This window comes from Ochotona curzoniae, unplaced genomic scaffold (assembly GCF_017591425.1).
Source record: "Ochotona curzoniae isolate NIBS_2020 unplaced genomic scaffold, NIBS_Ocur_1.0 patch78, whole genome shotgun sequence".
Classification (NCBI taxonomy): Eukaryota; Metazoa; Chordata; class Mammalia; order Lagomorpha; family Ochotonidae; genus Ochotona; species Ochotona curzoniae.
In genome coordinates, this window is record NW_024467059.1 from 510,053 (window position 1) to 532,440 (window position 22,388).

The window sequence follows — 22,388 nt, forward strand, 5'->3', positions numbered from 1 at the left end:
TCCTGGTTTTTCTTGGATAATTCTGTTCCAGAGCTGGCTGTTATCCAGGCTGCCATCCTTGAGTTTCACCAGACTGAACGCGGAACCTACCAGGTCAGTGAATCTCCAAAGCTAAGTCAAATCAGTCTAAGTTGTTTGTTCCGGTGATGAAAAGCTAACCATCTAATGAGGGTTAGGAGGAGTAGGCTGGTTGCATGGGTGAAACACTTAGTTCTAATTTGGTAATGAACTAGGGCGGCGTGGCCTAGAGGCTAAAGTCCTCGCCTTGAACGCACCAGGATCCCATATGGGCACCGGTTCTAATCCAGGCAGCTCCACTTCCCATCCAGCTCCCTGCCTGTGGCCTGGGAAAGCAGTCGAAGACGGCCCAAAGCTTTGGGACCCTGCACCCGTGTGGGAGACCCGGAGGAGGTTCCTGGCTTCGGACTGACATAACATTGGCCATTGCGCTCACTTGGGGAGTGAATCATTGGAGCGAAGATCTTCCTCTCTGTCTCTCCTCAAAAGAACCGGTGCCCATATGGGATCGCGGTGCATTCAAGGTGAGGACTTTAGCTGCTAGGTCACTGCGCCAGGCCCAAATTTCCAGTTCTTAATTGGCAAAAGGGCTACAGACTTCTTTTCAGAATCTCTGTGAGGACTAAGCAGGGGAATGTATGCAACACTTAGCACTCTGTGTCTCACATTACAGTAACAGTGACTATTATCCTGAAAGTCCTATCTTTTTTTCTTGTTTTAAAAGAATGTTGTCAATTATTCTATCTCTTGAAAAAGCAGCTTTTTCATCCCCACATAGTAGCTTAAGCACTGATCCAGGAGCCAACAGGGGCAGGTGGCTGTCAGGAATCCACTCTGAACAGATGATGAAAAGCGTCCTGTCTTCAAAAGCTGCTCTTCACAGATCTATGCTCCGCTGCTAGCCTGCAGGCACTTCAACTGCTGCGTCTAACATTTTCTCTTTGAGTTTAGAAGTCATATTGAATATGTAGTGCTAGACCGGTAAGGAAGGGAAACTTTCCCTTTAGACACAGATCTCACAGATGTCCTATTTTTTAGTAGGATTTTTATGACATCTGATCAGTGTGGGCAGTTCAAGAAATTATGTATCTGCTCTGCAGATTGTTTGGTTTTATTTTTGCTACAGAGCATCTAAAGATGACCTGGCTTAAGCCACATACAGCTTTTTTACCGCAATGATAACTTTTGCTTCCATCAGATTTTGATTTTTGCCCCTTGCTGATGCATGCTTTCATCAGAGTAAGTTACAACTACCAAAACTCCCATGGCTACACAGAGGTGACCGCGATCTCTAAATACTTTTGTAAGTGATGTGGTGTGCTTTCACTTCATATTTCAGGGGTAATTAACTGCACCAGCTCCATCAGCGACTACACTGAAGTTTAAAATGAGTTTATTAAAGAAAGTTCTTAGGAAGGCAATAACGTTTGATTTATCATTGAAAAAAGCTACCTTTTCTTCATGCTGTGTGGCTGATATAGCACAGTGTAGTCATTTCTGCAATGCTAGAATAAATAAAGTCTCTGCTCTTCTTCAAAAAGTGATGATATTAACAGAAGATAGCATAAAAAAGCCATTTTTTCCATTCATTCTGTAGTATTGGAGCCAGTATCTAGGAAACAAGAAAGTAAATTTGTGAAAATAGTCTTAAAACATTTATAATTAAGTTGCTTTCCAAAAGATAACAGGTACTGCTAGTGACGTAGTCTGAGGGGTGGGGAAGATGACCATGGAATAGGGCATATGCTTAGCTCCTCAGATTTATGCTAGATTCTTATAACTGTTCTGTAATCACCTTTCAGATTCGCTGCTATCCTAAGATTCTAAATGACAAGGAACTATAATCAGAAGAAAAAGAAATTTCCAGGTGGGAAACATCAAAACTCAAGCTGTTCCCTGCTTCTGTATTAGCCACAGCTCTCTGAAACAAACGAGTTCCTATTAGAATATCCATAGTAGTACCTCAATCACCTCCCTCACTGAGTAACATTCAAACGTACCTCACCTCTACCGTAAATGCCAAACTGTTTTGGAAAAAAGGTTTTGTTTTTTTTTTTTTTCCCTGGTGGTACAATAGAGCAAACAACATGATTAAGGCTTTCCCTGAGTGCTCAACAAGTACTTCAACAAACTGCACTCAGCCCTCACTAGGGGAGGTCCTCAGAGCCAGTGCCACGGGTGAGGCTGGTTTGCTGCTGCTCCTTGAAGAGCCTCATGAACCAGGTGTCTTGAGGTGGATCCCCCCATTTTACTATGCTCCTTGTACATTATATTGTGTTTACCTACTGTGACTCAAATTCCTCTAGTCTTTTTCTTAAGTTACTTTATTAGCATAGGTATAGTTTCTCAATTTGACTGCTCAGTAGCTATGCATGGCTACTGGAAAAGGATATATCGTTGACTTACTGGACAGAGGACTAGCCATCATCTACGCAGTAAACTTAAAAAGTTAAGACTTCCAAGGATTCTATCAGTTTCAATTATAATTTATGCATTATCTTTTTGTCCAGAAAATGTCCAAAGACATTTTTAAAAAGTAAACTAGGAATAATCTTTTGATATAAGGTATATATATGTAAGATTACTAGCATTAGAAACTTTTCTAGGACCTGCTTTTCTTCAAATTGGCTCAAGGTACAGTTTTTTTTTTAATAATGACTAAAAATCAGGATAAAGAAAACTCATGGGAAACAAGATGTATTTGCAAATTTATCTATGGTCATATATTTGTTACTGTAAAAAATAATTGGGGATTCCAAAGTTTGTAGGAAAATGGAGTCAAAAGATAATGCAAAATTTTTCATGAAACTCTTGATCCCTTCATATACATGTAAGATTATTAACAAATCACGAAAGTGAAAGCCATTTCCAGGTGGTATTAATTTTCTTTGTGCTCTTTCCTCGGTGATTTTATATTTTTTTATTTCAAAGGAAATACCTAATCTAGGAGTCTGCTTTCTGAGACAGGCGGCCTTTTAATTCCAGAATAGCTGCTTTAAACGAATGGTCAGATTAGAAGGTAAGCACATTAGAAATGCAACCAGCAAACTGGCAGTAGCTATTCATGGACTCATGGCAGAGCTACAACTCTTGAAACAGATTTAACACTTTGGAGGAATGAATGAGCTGCACATGACTGCAAGATTTTGCCTGTAAATTTAAGTCTTCCTTAAAATGGCTTTCAAATTACACAGGTCTGGCTATCCAGCACAGTAAAGCAGCTTTTCCCTGATCCCTCCCTCCTTCAATCTGTAGGAGCAGCCTACCTGATGGCTGAAATGCCTAAAGGTAGTGAGAGGACCTGAGATTTGGAATTCAGAATCTGAGACAAAAACCAAGTCTCTGAAAGCTCATAACTTGGCCCTTTAGAAATTCATCTAATTGAAAAGTCAATGCAATAAAAACAATTTAAAATAGTTACATTTTCACAGTTTAGTGAGCACTTACTTTTACCATCACAGGCTACAATTTTCACTTTATCCACTTTAATAAGTTCTGTCATCTCTCTGAATTCAACATCATTCAATACAAAAGTCCACACATTATCGCAGAATCTGTATGTATTTAGAGAGCCCTTTAAAATAAAACAAAGAAATACCATGAAAAATTATTTTTCCCTTAAGCAATTCAAGAGAAGTTAGTTACTAAGTTGTTAAAACATTATGTCTAATGCTTAAGATGTGGTTAATGTATATGTATTTAAAATAAAAAACAAAACCTCGATCAGTTTGCTAAGGAAAATGTTAAATATTTCAGGTGGCAGATCACTGTTAACATGTGGAAGTTGTGCAGACTGCCAACTGGGCGGACAAGCTCAGTCTGTTCTCTGCTGCCCTCATGTGGCTAAAATTCAGGTTCACTACAACTTCTATATAAACACTCTAAAAGCTACATTGTTAATTCTCCATAAATTTGAATAAAAAAGGAATTTCCTAGAAACAATTTTAATCCTGTGATTACTGTATTTCCAATAAGATGAATGTCAGGATGATGAATATTGTGGTCACAATTTTTTTTTTAAAGCAGAAATTTGTGTATCTTTCAACATCAGGAGGAAAGATTACATGGAAGGCAGTGTGACAGGAATCTCTCCACTTGCTGAGCCAGGCTGAATCCCATCCATGTATCACAGGTAGGTGAGAGGGGTCCAAATATTTGGGCTGTATCTCTTGCTGCTTTCTCAGGTGCACTGGCAGGGTCAGAACTAGAACAGGAGGGATCCAAAGTGGCACTTGCATATAGGATGCCTGGACTGTAAGTGGTGGCTTAATCTGTTGTGTCACAATCTTTGCCTCAAATGGATACAAACTTTAAAGTGCCAGACACAAAGAGAATGCAACCAAAACCTCAGATATGCACACATTCATTCATAAAGGACATTTAATGCAGCAGGATATCTAAATGATGAGCACACATAAAAATACTCCCTTACAGTATCTTTGTAAAAGCAATCATATTAGATCTAAATGTCTTATTAAGAAAACAATGGTAGCAAAGAATATATCAGTTAGTAAATCTAATGAATGTGGGAGTTACTGTCATGGCCTACGCTGGGTCCCTGTCACCAGTCCGTGTAGTTTTAGGACCAGCACTCTGAAAGACTCAACGGCGGGGGGCAAAGGGCAGAGAAAGCAGCTCTTACAAAGAAGGCTGACAATGGGAAGGAGGACAAGTACTTCCCACTGAGGCCTCTCGGCTAGCTCTATCAAAAATGGAAGTGGCTTTACTAAAGTAACAGAGTGGATCAACAGATTCTGAATGGTAGAACCGGGAGAACTGGCAGGAGTGGGGAGAATTCTACCTGTGATGGATAATTTCCACCTTGTATAATTATAGAAAGACTGGTTTGGGAGGGAAGGCAAGTGAGACTTTTTGACTTTTGGACATTTCAAGTCACAACATCCGGGAAGCAGTAAGAGAACAGAAGGCAGGTAGGCATGAACACTTCCACCTAAGGGTCCCAGTGCTGGGTGGGCGCACTAAAGGCTAGCGTGTGGACACCCAGAGTGCCCTGAGGATCACTCAGAGGGGCAAGAGAACTACAAAGCAGTGTGACAGAAAGTCTAGGAACAGGAAGGTAGGATAGTACAGTTTCACCGGAGAGTATGCATTTAAAAAAAGAAAAAATAATAAAAAAATGATGCATGATATATCCAATAGAGTTTGACAAACACGATCTGCTTCTGTCCTGAAGGAGACAAATGCCACCCTGATGCTCACCTCTGGCATCCGGAACGCTGTCTCCTTTTGTGTGTAATCAATCATCCCATACATAAGTTAATCTAATTGATTTCCTAGCAATAATCTGAACAAAGCATGTTGCTGGACATTATGACTATGTGGATATTCACTTCTAATACAAGGCACTTTTGATATAGTTGGGAGTGAAAACACATTTATGCTAACATAATTAAGACTGTATTAATTACATAGGAGTAGAATGCTTAGTATAAAATGACCTTCATGGTATTACTTGCATAAAGAATCTATTCATTACTTCCAGTATAATGTAAAAGCACTTTTTTAGTACAAAGAATCATATTTAAAAGGTTCCTTCTATAAAATTTCTGGCTTTGGCGATTTTAACACTTCAATATTTGGCTAAGTAGTATATTCCATGACTTGTAAGATACAATTTTTAAAATATACATGGACAAACTAGAAATAGCTTTTTTCTCTAGCTTACAATGACTAACACTTCTTCACTGAAGAAAACAGGCTGGGAAAGGAGGCTCTTGCTTTCATTAGAAAGTCTTATAATGCCTGTTTAATTACCGTTTGGAGATAATAATCAATTTGTGAGTATCAAGCACAGAATGTTTTTTTAAACCATTAAAATTCAGGTTTAAAAAAAAATCAATGTACCTGATACATACACTGACATTAACTTTCAGCATAATTAAAATGTTGGGTATCTCCTCCCCATAATACTCCATTAAAACAATTGGGACCTGGCATAGAAAGTCGAGCCTCTGCTGCCTGCATCCCATATGGGTGCTGTTTGAGTCCCAGTTGTTCCACTTCTGATTTAGCTCCCTGTTAGTGGCCTGGGAAAGCAGCGCACCCACTTGGGAGACCTGGAAGAACTTAGCTGGACCAGTGCAAACCCAGACATCTGGGGAGTGAACCAGCACATGCCGATCCTCTTCCTTTAATTATGCCTTTCAAATAAAAAAATAATTTGTGGTTAACCTTATTTTCTATAATTATTGATGACCTATACAATAACTATATACTTCAATATGATCTAGTGTATTTTCTCATCTTTACCATATATATGTTCTGTGGTAGGGTCAGACTGAACTAGCAGGGCACAGGCTGATAGTCTAGTGGCTAAATCCTTGCTATGTTCTGGTGGGATCCCATATGAGTGCCAGTTTGTGACCCAGCTGCTCTGCTTTCCTTCCAGCTCCCTGCTTGTGGCCTGGGAAAACAGTTGAGGACCGCCCAAAGCCTTGGGACCCTGCACTCACGTGGGAGACCTGGAAGAAGCTCCTGGTTTTGGATCAGCTCAGCTCTGGCTGTTGCGGCCACTTGGGAAGTGAATGAATAGATGGAAGACATTTCTATACCTGCTTTTCCAATAAAAAATGAAAATGACTGGCAATGGAGAAAACAAAATTGTAGCCAGCAAGTTCCTGGCTCCTGGCTTTGGATCGGCACAGCACCAACCATTGCGTTCACTTGGGGAGTGAATCATCAGACAGAAGATCTTCCTCTATCTCTCCTCCTCTCTGTATATCTGACTTTGTAATAAAAATTAAAAAAAAAAAAAATCTTAAAAAAAAATCAGTGCTTGTCTTGCTCATCCTTGTATTGCCAATATCTGAAAAGTGTGATACATAACAAGCACTCAAATGTTTAATAAATGGTAAGGATTTCTTTTATATTTGTTATCATCAATAAAACCGACAAATCTACAACACTGAGCTTCTTACATATGAACAGATAACCAATCTATCTCTCCACCGAGTTTCATATATATTTTAACCTTTGATTTTCTGTATTATGCTTATGCCTTATTATACAACGTAAGCATATATAATGAGAACAGGATAACTGAATATTATGTCTATGGACAAGACAATTATTTCCAGCCCACCATGATTCTCTCTCAAATTTCATGTTGATTTAGGGACCACTGAGAGAATTATGTTCAGCTCTGACTGGCTATTCCGAGTATCAATGACTAAAATGAGAACAAGCTGCAAAACAGACTACTACCTCCCACACTTCAGGTTACCATGCCGGTTATGCAGGCAGGAAGGTGACATCTCTGGACTTCCCTGAACAGGTTAAGGCAAGACTCCTAAAGACATCATTGAACCTTAGGGATTATTCTGTCACTCACCTCCCATCTTGCAGCTATTTTCGAGTTTGACATTTCCATAACTCTTCCGGAAAGGTAGGCAAACTTATAGGCTGATTTTTAAAATAGAATAAATCTAAAAACAACTCTCATTAGGTGAATAAGCATATTTAATGACTTAAAAATTATTTCAAATTAATTGTAGCCATCTCTTCTTCTATACTTAATAAATACACAAACAGGTAGACTTAAGAAAATATCCTTACCCTGAAATTGACTCTGTTCCTGACCCTCTGAGCCAATGCTGAGTTTATAGCCTTATCAAACTGAAGTAGAACTTGAAGGGCAAGTTGGGGGGTGATCTGTTGAGACTGAGAAAAAGTGAAACTCATTAAGTTCTTCTAGGAACAACACTGAAGACAAGCAGAACTATGCATTACCTCAAATTTAACTGGTTACCCAAAGCCTCTAACCCAGGATTCCTTGTTTCCCCTTTGCCATCCTGGACAACAAGCAAAAAGGCTCAAGCTGTCTTGACATAAACTTCACTTTGAAAATGAAAACATTCAGTTGAGGTTCTGAAGCTAAGCAAACCCATGTATCCTACCTTGCTTTCTTCATTCAAAACCCTGGAAAGATGTGCTGTTATTGTTTAACAGAAAAACTTACTATAATCATTTTGAAGCCCAGGAAACTATGTTTCTACTGGGGAGTCTGCATTTTAAAAAGGTTAATTCTCTGGAGCCTATAATGTGAAGCAGTGGGGCTGGCATCGCATAAAAGTGCCAGTTCAAGTCCTGGCTGCTCTACTTCTGATCCAACTTCCTGCTAACGTGCCTAGGAAACCAGTGGAAGATGGTTCACAGAACTGGATCCTAGCATCCGTGAGAGGGACACATCCGAAGTTTCTGACTCTTAGCTTTGGCATGGCCCATCCTGGCCATTTAGAGGAATGTGCTAGCAGATGGAACATCTGTGTCTCCTTCCTCTCCGTAACTCTGCCCTTCAAATAAATAACTCTTTAAAAAAGCTAACTCTTCTGAAGCCATACAGCATATGCTTTTCTTCCTAATATGTAAAGGGAAAACCAACAATCTGAATATTTACATTTAAGTCTTTTTAAAGTTTTAGATACATGATGAGTGAATGAATAGTGTTGAATGTATCTCAATGGTATAATAAACAGGATTTGAAGTTACTTGGCAGCAATACTGTCGGGGCCTAACACCCCTATTTCTCTCATCTCTGGGAAAAGGGATGTGACACAAATTATTACAGAGCCATCTGAACATGTGTCTGATTGTCAGTTTCCCACCTGTATGAGCTCATCTAGGCTCTCCTGAAGACTGTTTCCCAAAGTGGTATTTCTGTATAATTGATACGCCATGGCTCAGGAGGAGGAAACCGTTCTTCTTGTTCAGGCTTGCATTGATGTCCTAAAATTTTAACATAAATTTCAAAAATGTTATAACAAATTATACCTGTTACATAGTCAACTGTATATATTCTGAGAACCCTTTAGTAAGTACAATTACTGTATAATAATTTCAGGAACAGCTTTTTCTGATAGGCATATATACTCCTTTAATGTAGTAGAGCTGTTATAGTTCCTAAAATATGTAAGTCTTACTTCCTGATTTAGCCTAGAATTTTCCATGTACCATTCTTTCTACCTGCTGTGAAATCACAGATGCAGGTAATCTTTAGCCACATTCGCATACCTGCCAGCTCCTTTATTTTTCTTAAATGTCAGTATTTGTGAAGTATCTATCCAGAGGATGCTACTATAGTAGGTAGCAGGTGGAAGGAGATGAAGAAAGACACATTCCAACCCTAAAATGTCATGCCCTAGAGGGTAACAGATACACAAAATTCATTCTAAACCAACAACTGTGATAGGTGCACACAGAGCAGTGCTACAGAGCCTATCTCTATTCTGCCTGAGTGGGTTTAGCAAAGCTTCCTGATTCTTGAAGTCAGATTTCAGAAGCATCAAAAAGGAAAATCATTCTGGGATGACAGAACAAAACTGGAATGTGGGAGAATTATAAACTCTATATTACTAGTGTGTCAGTATGAGCAAGGCATGGCAGATGGATAGAGTAGAGGAACAGACCATGTGGTGCCCCTAAATCATAGAAAACTCAAATATTATAAACATCAGGAATGGAAGTCCTAGAAGGACAGCAGTGACACAGACTCAATGACTACTACCAGCCAGGAGGAGGTCTGTTCTTTTATAGAGTAATCCTCAGGTGAAAGCAAACACAACGGTCATACAGCATCTTCACACTTCTTTACTCTCAGTTCTCCATCCGCTTCACTGCTATTGCACTTCTCTGCTTCACTGTTATTACACTTCTCTTTACGTGGCACTCCCTCAGCTCCTGCCGGTTTCCTACCCAGCTGTGCTAAGGCTTCCTGGGTGTTCTCTTAACTATATGCTTGACTCCCACGGTTCCTCCATCCAGGTTCACGGCTTCAGTCCCATCTATCTCCCAGGGACATTCAAATTTGTAGCTCTAGTCCTGACTTCTCTTGTATCTATTTACAAAAGATTTCCAAAAAGTTTGTGGAAAATGCATTATGAAAAACTACATAGATTTCAATTTTTTTTTGTACTGAGAAAAAATAAACTTATCTTTTAATTTCATTTTCCCCATGAGCTTTTTGAAGTACCCTTGTATAAAACTTCTTGACAGTGGATAAACACATCAAATTGACTACTGAAATATGCAAAAAACCAAACTCCTGACACCGTTCCAATCCCCAAATCATTACCTCCCTTGTTTTTCTTGCCTGGCATCAAATCTATCACTTAGCACTTTCAGCTTTTTTCTAAATGTATACAAAATCTGACCACTTCTCTCATCTTCAATGTTAACCACACTTATGTTATTACCTCACCATCATTAATGCCAGCCTACTTCATGATTTTGTAACCATGTGCCATCCCGGGATCTCTTCCTTTTCCTTCGCTGCAAATCCTCTGTAAAGCTTACCTCATTAACTAAAGGTGATGTCACCACTGTCTCTCTAGCACACAGTTAACATCTCAATGCCAGCCGGGGCTGTGGGAGCTCAGGCAAGACATCACCCAAACTCCTAACTGCAGGCCTTGAAATTGATTTATCACCCATAGCTAACAACTTCCTGTCAAAGACTTACACATAAATATTTTTAGAAACTTCAAGTCCAGGTCAAATAGAGTAATAATCAATCTACCTGGAAACGGAGACTGGAAAGGAAACATACTGGGTTCTATCTTTGACCACTGAAAGCAACGCCAGTCACCCCTTAGATGGACCAACCACAAGCCCACACGTAAACTAGTCATACACCGTTCATCTTCAGTGCTGAAGTATAACACTCACTGCCCTGACTCCCTTGGGGAATTGAGGGCTAGCTGCCCCACCCCTGGCTCTATGCAGTGCAATGAATATCACCTACTTCTCATCAGTCTGATGCCAGAGACTGGCTTACTGCCCCGAAACAAGCAGCTCTGCTGCTAGAGTCCTACAGAAACTCCTCCAAATTGCAGGGGTTGTCTTAGAGCAATTTCAGGGTTCTCCCTTGCCTCTCTCACCCTTCATGGCAATCATCCTGAAATTTTAAACCAAGTCTAATCATACAACTTAAAAACACCAAGAGCAATGTTTCATGTCAGTAAAAAATCCCGAGTCCTTCTGTAATCCGGGCCCTTTACCACACTCCTGCCCCTCTCCTGCACTCTGCTTGGTCACATGTGTCCCCTGCCGTGCCTCTACCTGGCAAGTATGTTCTTGTTTGAGGACCTCAGCATAAGCTGGCCTTCATGCTGTGAATATTCTGCCCAGACACCCACGTAATTCATGCCCTCATCTGATTCAGCACTGCTAAAAACATCACCCCACCAGAAAGGCTTTCTGCGATCAACAAGCAGAAAACAAGTTCCCCCTCCTCTCCAGACTGATTTTCACATCCATTAACTAAAGCCCATAATGAATGCTTTCTTGTCTCCATTTACTATAATTGATGATCCATGAAGGTGGGGGGGATTTTTATATAGCTATATATAAGCATTTACCCCCAAGAACAATGTATATAGTTTATATTTGGTAAACACTTGTTGAATTAACCACTTGATGGTACATTAAGGTGTTACATTAGAATTCCAAGTATGGGGCCCGGCGCCCTGGCCTAGTGGCTAAAGTCCTCGCCTTGAACACACCAGGATCCCATATGGGCACCGGTTCTAATCCCGGTGGCCCCACTTCCCATCCAGCTCCCTGCTTGTGGCCTGGGAAAGCAGTCGAGGACGGCCATGCACCTGCATCGGAGACCCAGAAGAGCTCCTGGCTCCGGGTTACAGGCTTCGGATTGGCGCAGCACCAGTCGTTGTGCTCACTTGGGGAGTGAATCATTGGGTGAAAGATCTTTCTCTCTGTCTCTCCTCCTCTCTGTACATCTGACTTTGCAATAAAAATAAAATAAAATCTTAAAGAAAAAAATTCCAAGTATGATTCAAAACTTTGTTTTATGTAACAAATGAAAGCAGCATTTGTGGACTGCCACAACCAAGTCTAAATACACACCAATCAATATCTGTGCCAGTAAGCCATGCCTCTGTTTGGTCACTACAGCTGAATCACAAATGTCTTTCTGTAAATCCGCTCTCTGCATCCATCAGGTCCTACTGAAGGCTGCTCCATCAATTTTCCTCGAGGCACCCCTTCAATCAGGTTTCCTGGGTCCTTTCGTTCTCTGTCCCCTGCTTCTAACAAGGCTCTGGCAATAAAGGCTTGGCCAGATTTTTTAAGCTATTTTTTTTTTTTTCTTATTGGAAAGGTAGATATACAGAAAGGAGAGATGGAGAGGAAGATCTTCCGTCCGATGATTCACTCCCCAAGTGAACGCAACGGCCAATGCTATGCCGATCTGAAGCCAGGAGCCTCTTCCGGGTCTCCCACGCAGGTGCAGGGTCCCAAAGCTTTGGGCTGTCCTCGACTGCTTTCCCAGGCCACAGGCAGGGAGCTGGATGGGAAGCGGGGCCACCAGGATTAGAACCGGCGCCCATATGGGGTGTGCAAGGCGAGGACCTTAACCACTGTGCCATTGCGCCGGGCCCAAGCTCCTATTTTCTTAAGAAAGCTGTTTAAGACTTAGCCATAGAGCTGCAGAGGAACTTGGATATGTTCAGAAGGTGGAAATAACCACAACCAGAGAGATCAGAGTACGACTGGAACTTAAAGACCCTGGAGACCTTTCAGAAGCAAGTACCCTGGGGAACAAGGCATTAGACGTTGGAACTCATCCTACTGAACTGTACCACAAGCTTGATTTCAAACGCCTCCAATCAACTAGCTTCACATTGTTTCCACTTAACAGCTTTCCCCACCAAATCCATAAAAAGCAGCGTTTAGGAAGACAAATTTAAATCTTACTGCTCATACCTCTGTGACTGCGGGGCATACTAACGAATCCTTCTCAAAAGACCCGTGCCACATACTGGTTTTGTACGCACAAGGCGTCATTCAGTCCACTCTAGTCCATGGAGGATAGCTTTTTTTTTTTTTTAAAGATTTATTTTTATTATTTTTTCATTGGAAAGGCGGATATACAGAGAGGAGAGACAGAGAGGAAGATCTTCCGTCTGATGATTCACTCCCCAAGTGAGCACAACAGGTCGATACTATGCCGATCCGAAGCCAGGAGCCTCTTCCGGGTCTCCCACGCGGGTGCAGGTTCCCAAAGCTTTGGGCCGTCCTCAACTGCTTTCCCGGGCCACAGGCAGGGAGCTGGAAGGGAAGCGGGGCTGCCGGGATTAGAACCGGTGCCCATATGGGATCCCGGGCGTGCAAGGCGAGGACCTTTAACCACTTGCACCACCGCGCCGGGCCCCGAGGATAGCTTTTTTTTGGTAAAGATCTGTCTACTTATTTGAAAGGCAGAATTAGAGAGGTCTTCTATCTGCCAGTTCAGTCCTCAAATGGTTTCAACAGCCAGTGGTGGGCGGAGCCAACGCCAGGGGCTTCTTTCTAGTCTCCCACAGGAGAATCACTCGGGACCGTCCTCGCTACTCTCCCAGGTGCACCAAGCAGGTAGCTAGATTAGTGGAAGTGGAGTGGTCAGGACTCCAACCAGCAGCCCTATGCGATGCTGGCATTACAGGCAGTGGCTTTACACCCTACTCCACAATGCTGGCCCTGAGCACAGCATTTTAACAATTGTTCCTTCACTCTCTTACCATCCAATCATCCTCTCTACAGGTCATTTCTATCAGCAAACAAACGGCTACTTCTCCCATTTTAAATCTTTTTTTTGTCCTTTAAAAAGCCACAACCCACTTCTTCAGATAGTAACAGTACATTTCTGTACTGTCCGTTACTTTGCCCCATTCTCTCTTCCCACCCTTTTCTCTTAAAATGACTAAGGTTCTGCCTCCACCGCTCTAAAGAAACAAGTGGCGACAGTCACCAGTGGCATTACTGAACTCAGAACATCTGACCCAGCACAGCCCATTAGACTCTTAGTTAAGATGCCTGCTTGGCTTCTAGACTACAAAACTTTGAGTTATCCTCTTAACTCATTAGTTTGTTCTCTCTGAACTCTTAATGCCAAGGACATTGTGCTTTATTTTCTGCTACTTTATAGCTCCACTTGTTACTTAGTGATCAACATTCATTCTTTTGGCTGTACAAACGATTGATGATCCCCAGATTCAGAAATTGGTACTGCACTTCTCACTCCTAGATTTAGTTGCCCACTCAACATTTCTGTCATTTCAGTTCAAAGAAGCCAGTAGTTTGGACAAAAATCTGTGATGTGACCTTCCAATGCACGCACCCCCGTAAGCTCCAGGTGCACTCAGAGCATTTCTGGCCGTCTTCACTGTCACCACCCTGGTGGGAGACACTATCACCACCCTTTATTTACTACAACAACCTCCTGATTTCCCTTGTTTTCAAGTTTTGCTTATTTTATTGGAAAGGCAGATTTACAGAGAGGAGAGAGAGAGAAAGGTCTTCTGTCCTCAGGCTCACTCCCTGAATGGTCTCAATGGCCAGAGCTGAGCTGAAGCCAGGAGCCTCCTCCCCGTCTCCCATGTGGGTGCAGGGTCCCAAGGCTTTGAGCCATCCTTGACTGCTTTTCCAGGCCATGAGCAGAGAGCTGGAAGGAAAGTGGAGCAGCTGGGACACAAACCTGTGCCCATATGGGATGTGGCACTTGGAGGTGGAGGATTAGCTAGTAGAGCCAACACATAGGTCCCGGATTGCCCATTTCTGTGCTTGCTCTCTACGCTCTAACCAAACGCCTAGCCAGGATGACCTTTAAGACGTCAGTGAGAATATGTCTCTTCTCTGTTCCATCAGTCGTTGTAACCTTCCTACTGTTCATCCTCTCCCACAAACACACATTCTGTGTTCCTTGATACTCCTCTAACACGACAAGCCTTTTCCTAAAAGGTTTAAAAATGGCTGTTCCTTCTGCCTGCAATACTCTTCACCTGGTTAACCCTAATGTCTTTGTCTGCACAGACAGAATTACCTCAGTCCTAAATTCAGCACAAATCCACAATGCCAACTCCCTCTTTCACTCTGGAATTGCTCAAACCCTGTATCTTGATCAACTCCGATGACTAACACAGTGTGTATTGCAAACTCCATAGGGTACAGACCGTTGTGGTCACTGAAGTAAAATAAGCATCTAAACTAGTACCAGGTGCACAATAGAAGCCAGCTGAAGCATTCTCAATTAATGACTAAAGGCTGTTACCAATAAACATACATAACGTTAGGGGAAGGGGTGGGTAAAAACTGAAGAGGTTGCAACAGAAATAAAGCCTTTACCAAGGAGAGGCAGGGCAAGAGGGTGGCTGACTTAAGATGCTTTAGTAATCATCTTCCCACAGGAATGCCAATTTGAATAACTAGGTGTGTGCCACGGCACTTTCAGAAGAGATATGGAAGCCAGGCAAGATCAGTGTCTGGTTTTGATAGAAGACTCACTGAGGGTACAAGATGGTGTCGTCACTATCTCCCCTCCCCTAAGCACTACAAGGAGAAACTGCTGTCCTCCTCCTCGGGAAAAGGGAGAGTCAATTCCATATCTTATACTTCAAATCCGGCACCTGCTGAAGAGGATTACACGGCCTACTACCACCAAGCTTGAACCTGCCTTTGGTCTTCTCAGTTGGGAGAACAAGGAGACCGGCTTTCACTACCCCTCTCCCTCAACTTCCTGCAAGCCATGCAAGAGGCTCAGTGCCAGCACCACTGCAGTGGAGCGACCCAGTGCCAGCAGGTCCTTGTAGACAGACTCGGGGCTGGATGAGTGTTTCAGCTCACATTCCTGCCACTCTCACTAGTGTGTAGAACACCACAGTGAGAAGACTGCATCCAGCAAGTGGCCAAACTGCCATGGCAGATTCCAAGGAGCCCGCTCCTAGGACCACACCCGCAGATATGCAGACACAGCCTCCAGACCCTCCCATTCCAAGTAAAGAACCATGGTCCTAATGGTCCTAATCGACTGGAGTTATCTACCAGCAACTGTGACCTGTGACTGGCTGCAGTAGCCTCGGGCTCCATGGCAAAAAAAGAAAAAAAAAAAGGTCCTTGGTCCAACCCTGAGCTGTACTGTTGGCAGGCTGTGGGCTGTAGGTGTGCACTGGCATTGTAGCACAGGTGGCCACAGAGTGCCTCCATTCCCCCAACCCCAGACAGCATTATGAACTAGACAGCAACACACAGCAAAACCTATAACATCACTTCCCAAATTTAAACAAGATATAGAAAATCTAAACAGACCACTAGTGAAACTGAATCATTAATCCAAAGTCACTTAAAAAGAAAGCCCAGGACCAGATGGTTTCACTCCTAATTCTTGTCAAACTACCACAAAGAAATCGAAAGGGAAGAATTCCTCCAAACTCTTTGTGTGAGGCCAGCACTAATTCGATTCCAAAACCAGACAAGGACAAAACAGCAGAAATCTACATCTTAACCTTCCATAGGAGTAAAGAGACCAAAATCCTCAGCAAAATACTAGCGCATTGAATCTAACACATGAAAAAGATCATTCGCCATGACTGGGCAGGATTTACCCCAGGGATGCAGGGGCAGTACAACACAGGCCAATCAATTCTTACATACATCACATCAACAGAATGAAGGAGAAAAAGTATCATCTTTTATCCAGAAAAGGCATTCATGAAGTTCAGCATCCACTCATGACAAAAACCCTGATCAAATTGGAAAGCAAATGTATGGGCACAGCAAGAGCTAAGTGTGACCATCAATACAGCAAATGTCATGCTCAAGAGGGGAAGAGCTGCCAGTCTTTCCACTATGGATGTCCTCTGCACTCTTACTCAACCCAGTAGTGCAGGTGTCAGCCAGGGCAATTAGGCTAGGAGAACCCTGGTCTGAGGACGACCTGACTCTACAGGGAAACCTAGAGGAAGGGGCAGCTAGGACAGATACATGAACTCAGCAAAGTTGCATGGTGCAAAATCCACACACACAAATCAGGAGTATTTTCTACACTAATACAGAGAAAGAAATTATGCAAGCTGCAACTGCCCAAAAACCATGTAATAAATGTAAAACCATGGAAGCCAAAGGTCTCTTGAATAAAAATTACAAAACATTAATGAGAGTGAAGACACCAAAAACCAGAAAGATGTCCCATATACACGAATTGGAAGAACTGACACTATTAAAGTGTCCACACCGCTCAAAGCAGTTTACAGATTCAATGCATCCCCATCCAAATACCAATGACATTCTTCACATAACTAGCCAGAAAACATTCCCAAATTCATATGCAAGCACTAAAGGCCGTGAATACCCAAATAATCCTATAATGAAGAACACCAGAGGTAGCACGGCATTCGATTGTAAAATACACCACAGAGTCACAGCAAACCAGAGCTGCACAGTGCTACAAACGGGATGTTAATTTAAAAACTTTGCAAAAGAAACAACAGTGCTGAGACAATGGAATGGGAGAAAACACGAACACACTATCCGTCAAAAGATCAATATCTTACATAGGAAATGCAGGAGACTCAGCTACAGAGCCCCCAAACAGCCGGACCGACATCTCCCCAAGACGACACACAAGCGTTAGCACACAGACGCAGCAGACAGACGCAATCGCAACAGCTCTCAGTGGGAAGCAGCTCAATACCACAGGGACATCACTCCGCCGACACTGGCTATTACCAAATCCGCACAAATAACAAGAGCAGGCAAGTATGTGGCCAGAAGGAAACCCTTACACGTTAGGGGTGTAGCCACCTACTGTAGGACCCGGCCAGTCCGTGGCAGGCCGCCTGTCCGCAAGAAATCAAAGTCCTGAAAAACAGCCACCCGCGTTCCCAGTTCCCAACAGCACAGACAACGAATCACCCCGGGGTGTCCGGGAATGGACGGCATAATTTCAGGATTCCAGCACAAAAACTTAAATGTTGACATCTGCACCAAAACGATTTTTCAATTGGAGGCCATCATGTCCACTGAAATCAGACAGACACAGGAAGACAAACGCCGCACGCTTACTCTCCTACACGTGCAAGGTGTTTCACAGTGATGAGCAGCGGCTGGGACGGGTAACGGTTCCCTCACATTTCTCGGGGCGCCCCATTCCGAGGGGCTGCCTCGGCTCTCACGCCCAGCACCCCGGAAAGGGCACCCCGCGCTCCCGGCCCCGAGCGATCCGCTCACACCGCACAGGACCCCCCTAAATGCCCCAGGCACACACGCTAATCAGAACATCACAAACATTAAAGACCCGACGAGTTGTAACAGTACGGAGACTCGTGCCATGCCCCGCTTGCAAGCGGTCTGCGTTATCCACAACAGGTGAACGCTGCAATCACCGCCTGACTGACCTCAGGTGCCCACCAAGCCGCAGGACGGAGACGGGCTCGGGGCTTCCAGGCGCTCGGGGCTCACAGTCCCGCAGGGCCCCGTCCTGGCCCTTCCCGGCCCAGCACCCCGTTCAAAAGGCGGACTTCCCTAGGGTTCCCGCCTCAGAGCGGGGCGGGCACGCACCTGGCCGCCGACCGCCGCGGCCCCTCCTCCCGGCGGGGTTCCCGGGGCCCGCTCGCCCGCTCGCTCACCACCGCAGCGAAGGCGCTCCCGGCCGCGGCCCCACACAGGCCTGCAGACTCCGGACTCACCGCCACCTCCGCGTCGGCCGCCGCCAAACCGCAGCGCTGGGCGCACGACCCGGAAGTGCTCCCGGAACCTGGAAGTGACACCACGTCTGCGGGCTCGGCCCCGCCCCCACGGCTCCGGTGCGCCAGTCAAGGCCTGTGAGGTCAGAGCGCGGGCGCGGAGGGGGTGGGGTTTGTAACTGACTCCGCCCACCCCATTCCGAGGCCACGCCTCCATGCAACTCTCCAGGTTGTGCCTACATCTTTCCAAAACAAATTAGAATTTTTAGAGGCTCATCTCCACATTGTTAGCAGCACAATTTAATGGACCTAGACATTCACTTTCTAATGCCTGGACTCTGTTGAGGATAATACTGTTGAACTACGTGTAATAATAAATTGAGAGATTCTGCAACATCTGAGATCCATTATCTCCTGTTAGTCAAAACAGAGCTGCCGTTATTTTGGTCCCGATTAGGCTTCAAGCTTGTGATTCATTAAGAATTTTAATTTCTGAGGTCTTGCACTTAAAATTTGTGCCCAATATGTAAAGCAAATACTTCAGCATATGCAGTCTACATAATTCCAGCTTATCTTAGGTAACCTAATTATTGTGAATTAATGAATCTAATTGTAAAGTATACAGCAGTTTGCCATCTAACGTAACCAATTGGAACCTCTGAGCAGGTTTTGGTAAGAAATTTACACAATCTCTTCATTTTCAGTCACTTCCCTAATTGTACAAAATTTGTACTCCAGTGTTAAAAATCAGACTGCACTCTTCCTTCCTTGAATAGACAACACAGACCCCAGAAAAAAAAAAAAAAACACAAAAAGGCCTGGTATTACTTGAAAGGCTTATTCGTATCCACTGTGAGAGTTTAACAAGCATTGACAGAAGGCAGAAAAAAGTGACAACACGAGGCACAAACTTTCCAATTCATTTATTTAAACTCACGAACGTTGCAAAAAATACGATGTGCAACAAATTAAAACACAAGTTACTGTATTCCTAACAGGTCCAAGGAAAAAGAAAATAATTACATCACCATAGGAAATCCTGACCGACCTTGGTCTTACAGAGACCACATGGACATGCTGCACACAGACACACATGGAAACTAGATTTCTCAGTGTGCAAGGATCTAACGAGGCTAGGCAACACCATCCTGCTAGTAATACAATGATCACAGTACTGTCTAAATGACAACTTGTGAACCTGTGGCAACAAACATATTTTTAAATATGTATGAAAGTGCATTAGTGTCTAACAAACTCTGTATTGTTTTCTACAGGAACAAGGGCTGTGCTAGTCCGTGGCTTTGAACATCACTAAAACGGACTCACTGGGTTTATGCAAATAAACAGTTACACAACTGTTCAAGGACACTGGGCTTCAGATGGTCTGTATACAAACAGTGCCCTGGAATTCTTCCTTTGCCAAGCGAAACGTGAACTGAAATCTAAGTCCGAAGCACTAGACTCCTGGTCTGCATCTATACTTCATCCATTAAGTGCTTTGTGTGAATTTTCATGGCATTTTAAAGTTTACTCTCCAAGCATCTGAAATTAAGTAGAAGACCTATTTATTACATTTTGTTGGGACAAAAGGTTCTATCCAGATTTTAGCATTCTTCTTTTAACATTCTAATTTATTTTTCTTTAATACTTACAACTTTAAAACAAAGTTATATTACTGAGCCCTACACTACTGATCCGGGCTCTTCAGAAATCTCAAGAATGGGAGACGAGGGTGCTGGGGTCCCTCAGACAGTTCTTACCAACTACATCAAGTAGACAGTAACTCACTTCCCTCCACAGCCGGCCTTCCATGCATGTGTAGGTTTATGCTCTAACACACTCCAACATCACAACTCCTATTCACCATAAAGGCAAACTCCTGGCCAGCAACAGCTTCCCAGTACATTAACTCCACTACTCACTCCATCCCTTTAAGATCTATTTCTGAAATATGTGGACAGGGTGGGGAGAAAAACAAAACAGTGTAGTGGACTGTTATTTTTTAGTCTCTCTCCTCATGTGATCTATGTTAGCTATTTTCTACATACAACATGGGAAAAGGATGGTATTACTATGAACACACACACACACACACACACACACACACACACACACACACACACACACACTGGCTTCATCATGGAACCTGACTGTTCTATCAGATATTTATCCTAATGCTAACTGACCAACTGCAGAAATCTAACAAGCTGTACCTGCATTACATCTAGCACTTCCAAACTCCCTGAGCTCTCACCTATCAGTCCTTTGAAAAAAGCCTCTATCCAAAAAGCAGACCCCTATCTTTTCAAATATTGTAAACACATTTGCAGAAACTTTAGCCATAAAACCATCAGCACAGTTCAGAATCCAGTGCAGTTACTGAAGAACAATGTCCTTTTTCAAAGACTAACGTTGACCAACTGTGACCTGTCTAAACCTTTAATCTGGCACTGATTGCTAACCCTCTCTGCTGAAACTTGCTTCTCTAGCAACAAAGAAAGCAAAGCAAATATGAACTCCTTTCATAGCTGTTACCACCTTTTCTCCTATTCACACTGTGTACAGCCAGCCACAAGCTTTCCGGCTGGGTAAAAGAAACGGAACTACCAACTGACCCTAAAGAGGACACATTCATTCAGTGGGGGCCTTAGATAACAGCTAAGTCTTTCTTTATCCCTTTATAAAGGGCTCCTTTCTCCTGCTTGATCTTTCCCAGATATGCAGCCAGACTGTACTTAGAATCACATGTGTCCATGCTCCCCACTAAGTTAAAAATTCCTAAGCTTAAATCGTGGAGTCCATAACAACTTTCCCCGGTGCACAGAACACAAAAACCAAAGTATTTCATGCTCCACAGGACAAGCTTCCAACTTAAAAGGGGCACCAGAACTAAAGCTAACAAAAATGTGGACAGAAACATCATAGGTCATGTAAGTTAGCCTCATAACCCCCAAAAAGATAAAATACAATGATATCTACTTCCACCTCAATCAGTCATGGAAAATTAAAATTTAATAAAATGTCACATGATTGCCAATTATAAGTAAGCTTAATCAATGTTTTTCCTTTAAACTACCAGTTATCATCTTAATTTCATAGTTATGAAACATTTGTTGCCACATCCCTAGACCAGAATGTACTAAGGTGTGAGTTATAGCAGGTATTCTAATCTGGTTCTTCACAGAATACATCTTCTGTTATAAAAACGAGTGTTAGAAACCATGATTTCAGAAGTAAAAATACAGAGTTAAGTTAAGCTTTTTGTCTCTCCAACTGACCCAGGTACTGCTGTGGGAAAAGCACCTATTAAAAAGGCCAACCCATATCAAGAAAACACATGGATAAAAGTTGCTTACAATGCTCTACAAATATGGACTATCATCACAATTGATTCAACCATGACCTTTTATTCATGATCTCCATATGGTGAATTCAGAAGGAATGCCTAAGTTGTTTCCATTAGTTTACTTCAACACAGTGTTTCTAAATTTTCAGCAAGTAATGGTCTTGGCTTCATTCACCATAGCTCACATTATTGCCTCAGGATGTGCCAAGAGCCACTGGATCCCAAGCTGAGACAGGGAGCTGCTAAAGATGGTCTCAGCTGGAGAATCCTCCAGCAGCTCACGGTTGTAGCTAAGTTACCATTACAAGTCTGTGATGAAAGAGTACAAAAAGTAGAATTCCCTTTTGCATTAAAAACTTTGTCCTTAAAAATAACAATGTTTTGCACAGACTATGTGTTTAACAGAAGACAGAATAAGCCTTTAAGGCTTACTTCTATTTTCTTCAATTTTGCTGCACCATGCCTAAATCTTGAAAAACACACAAAGGGCTGAAGAGTGGCAGGAAGAGGTTTGGAAGATGGTACATTTACCAAATACATGAGTCATTCAA

The 22,388-nt window shown here is 42.8% G+C and overlaps 1 protein-coding gene across 2 annotated transcripts; it reads right to left on the reverse strand.

Moving 5' to 3' along the window:
• Positions 1–1,394: 1,394 nt before the first annotated feature.
• LOC121168216 (transcription initiation factor IIA subunit 2) lies at positions 1,395–18,534 on the reverse strand. 2 transcript variants are annotated; one of them, XM_040998115.1, is made up of 5 exons: positions 18,435–18,534; positions 8,643–8,763; positions 7,594–7,698; positions 3,466–3,592; positions 1,395–1,630 (listed from the first exon to the last, which is right to left on the reverse strand). In XM_040998115.1, exons 2-5 carry the CDS (start codon positions 8,712–8,714, stop codon positions 1,605–1,607), a joined length of 330 nt encoding a protein of 109 aa, XP_040854049.1. In that variant the 5' UTR covers positions 8,715–8,763; positions 18,435–18,534; the 3' UTR covers positions 1,395–1,604. The 2 variants fall into 2 exon arrangements, with proteins under 2 accessions (XP_040854049.1, XP_040854050.1); XM_040998116.1 differs by having other exon boundaries at positions 18,367–18,449.
• Between the last annotated feature and the right edge of the window lie 3,854 nt (positions 18,535–22,388).

Excerpts from the sequence above, each read along its gene's own strand:
- LOC121168216 (XM_040998115.1), bottom strand. The coding sequence starts at position 8,714 with ATGGCGTATCAATTATACAGAAATACCACTTTGGGAAACAGTCTTCAG. Across the intron at positions 7,699-8,642 it reads GCCTAGATGAGCTCATACAG|TCTCAACAGATCACCCCCCA; the intron begins GTGGGAAACTGA and ends ACTTTTTCTCAG. Across the intron at positions 3,593-7,593 it reads GGAACAGAGTCAATTTCAGG|GGCTCTCTAAATACATACAG; the intron begins GTAAGGATATTT and ends TTTATTTTAAAG.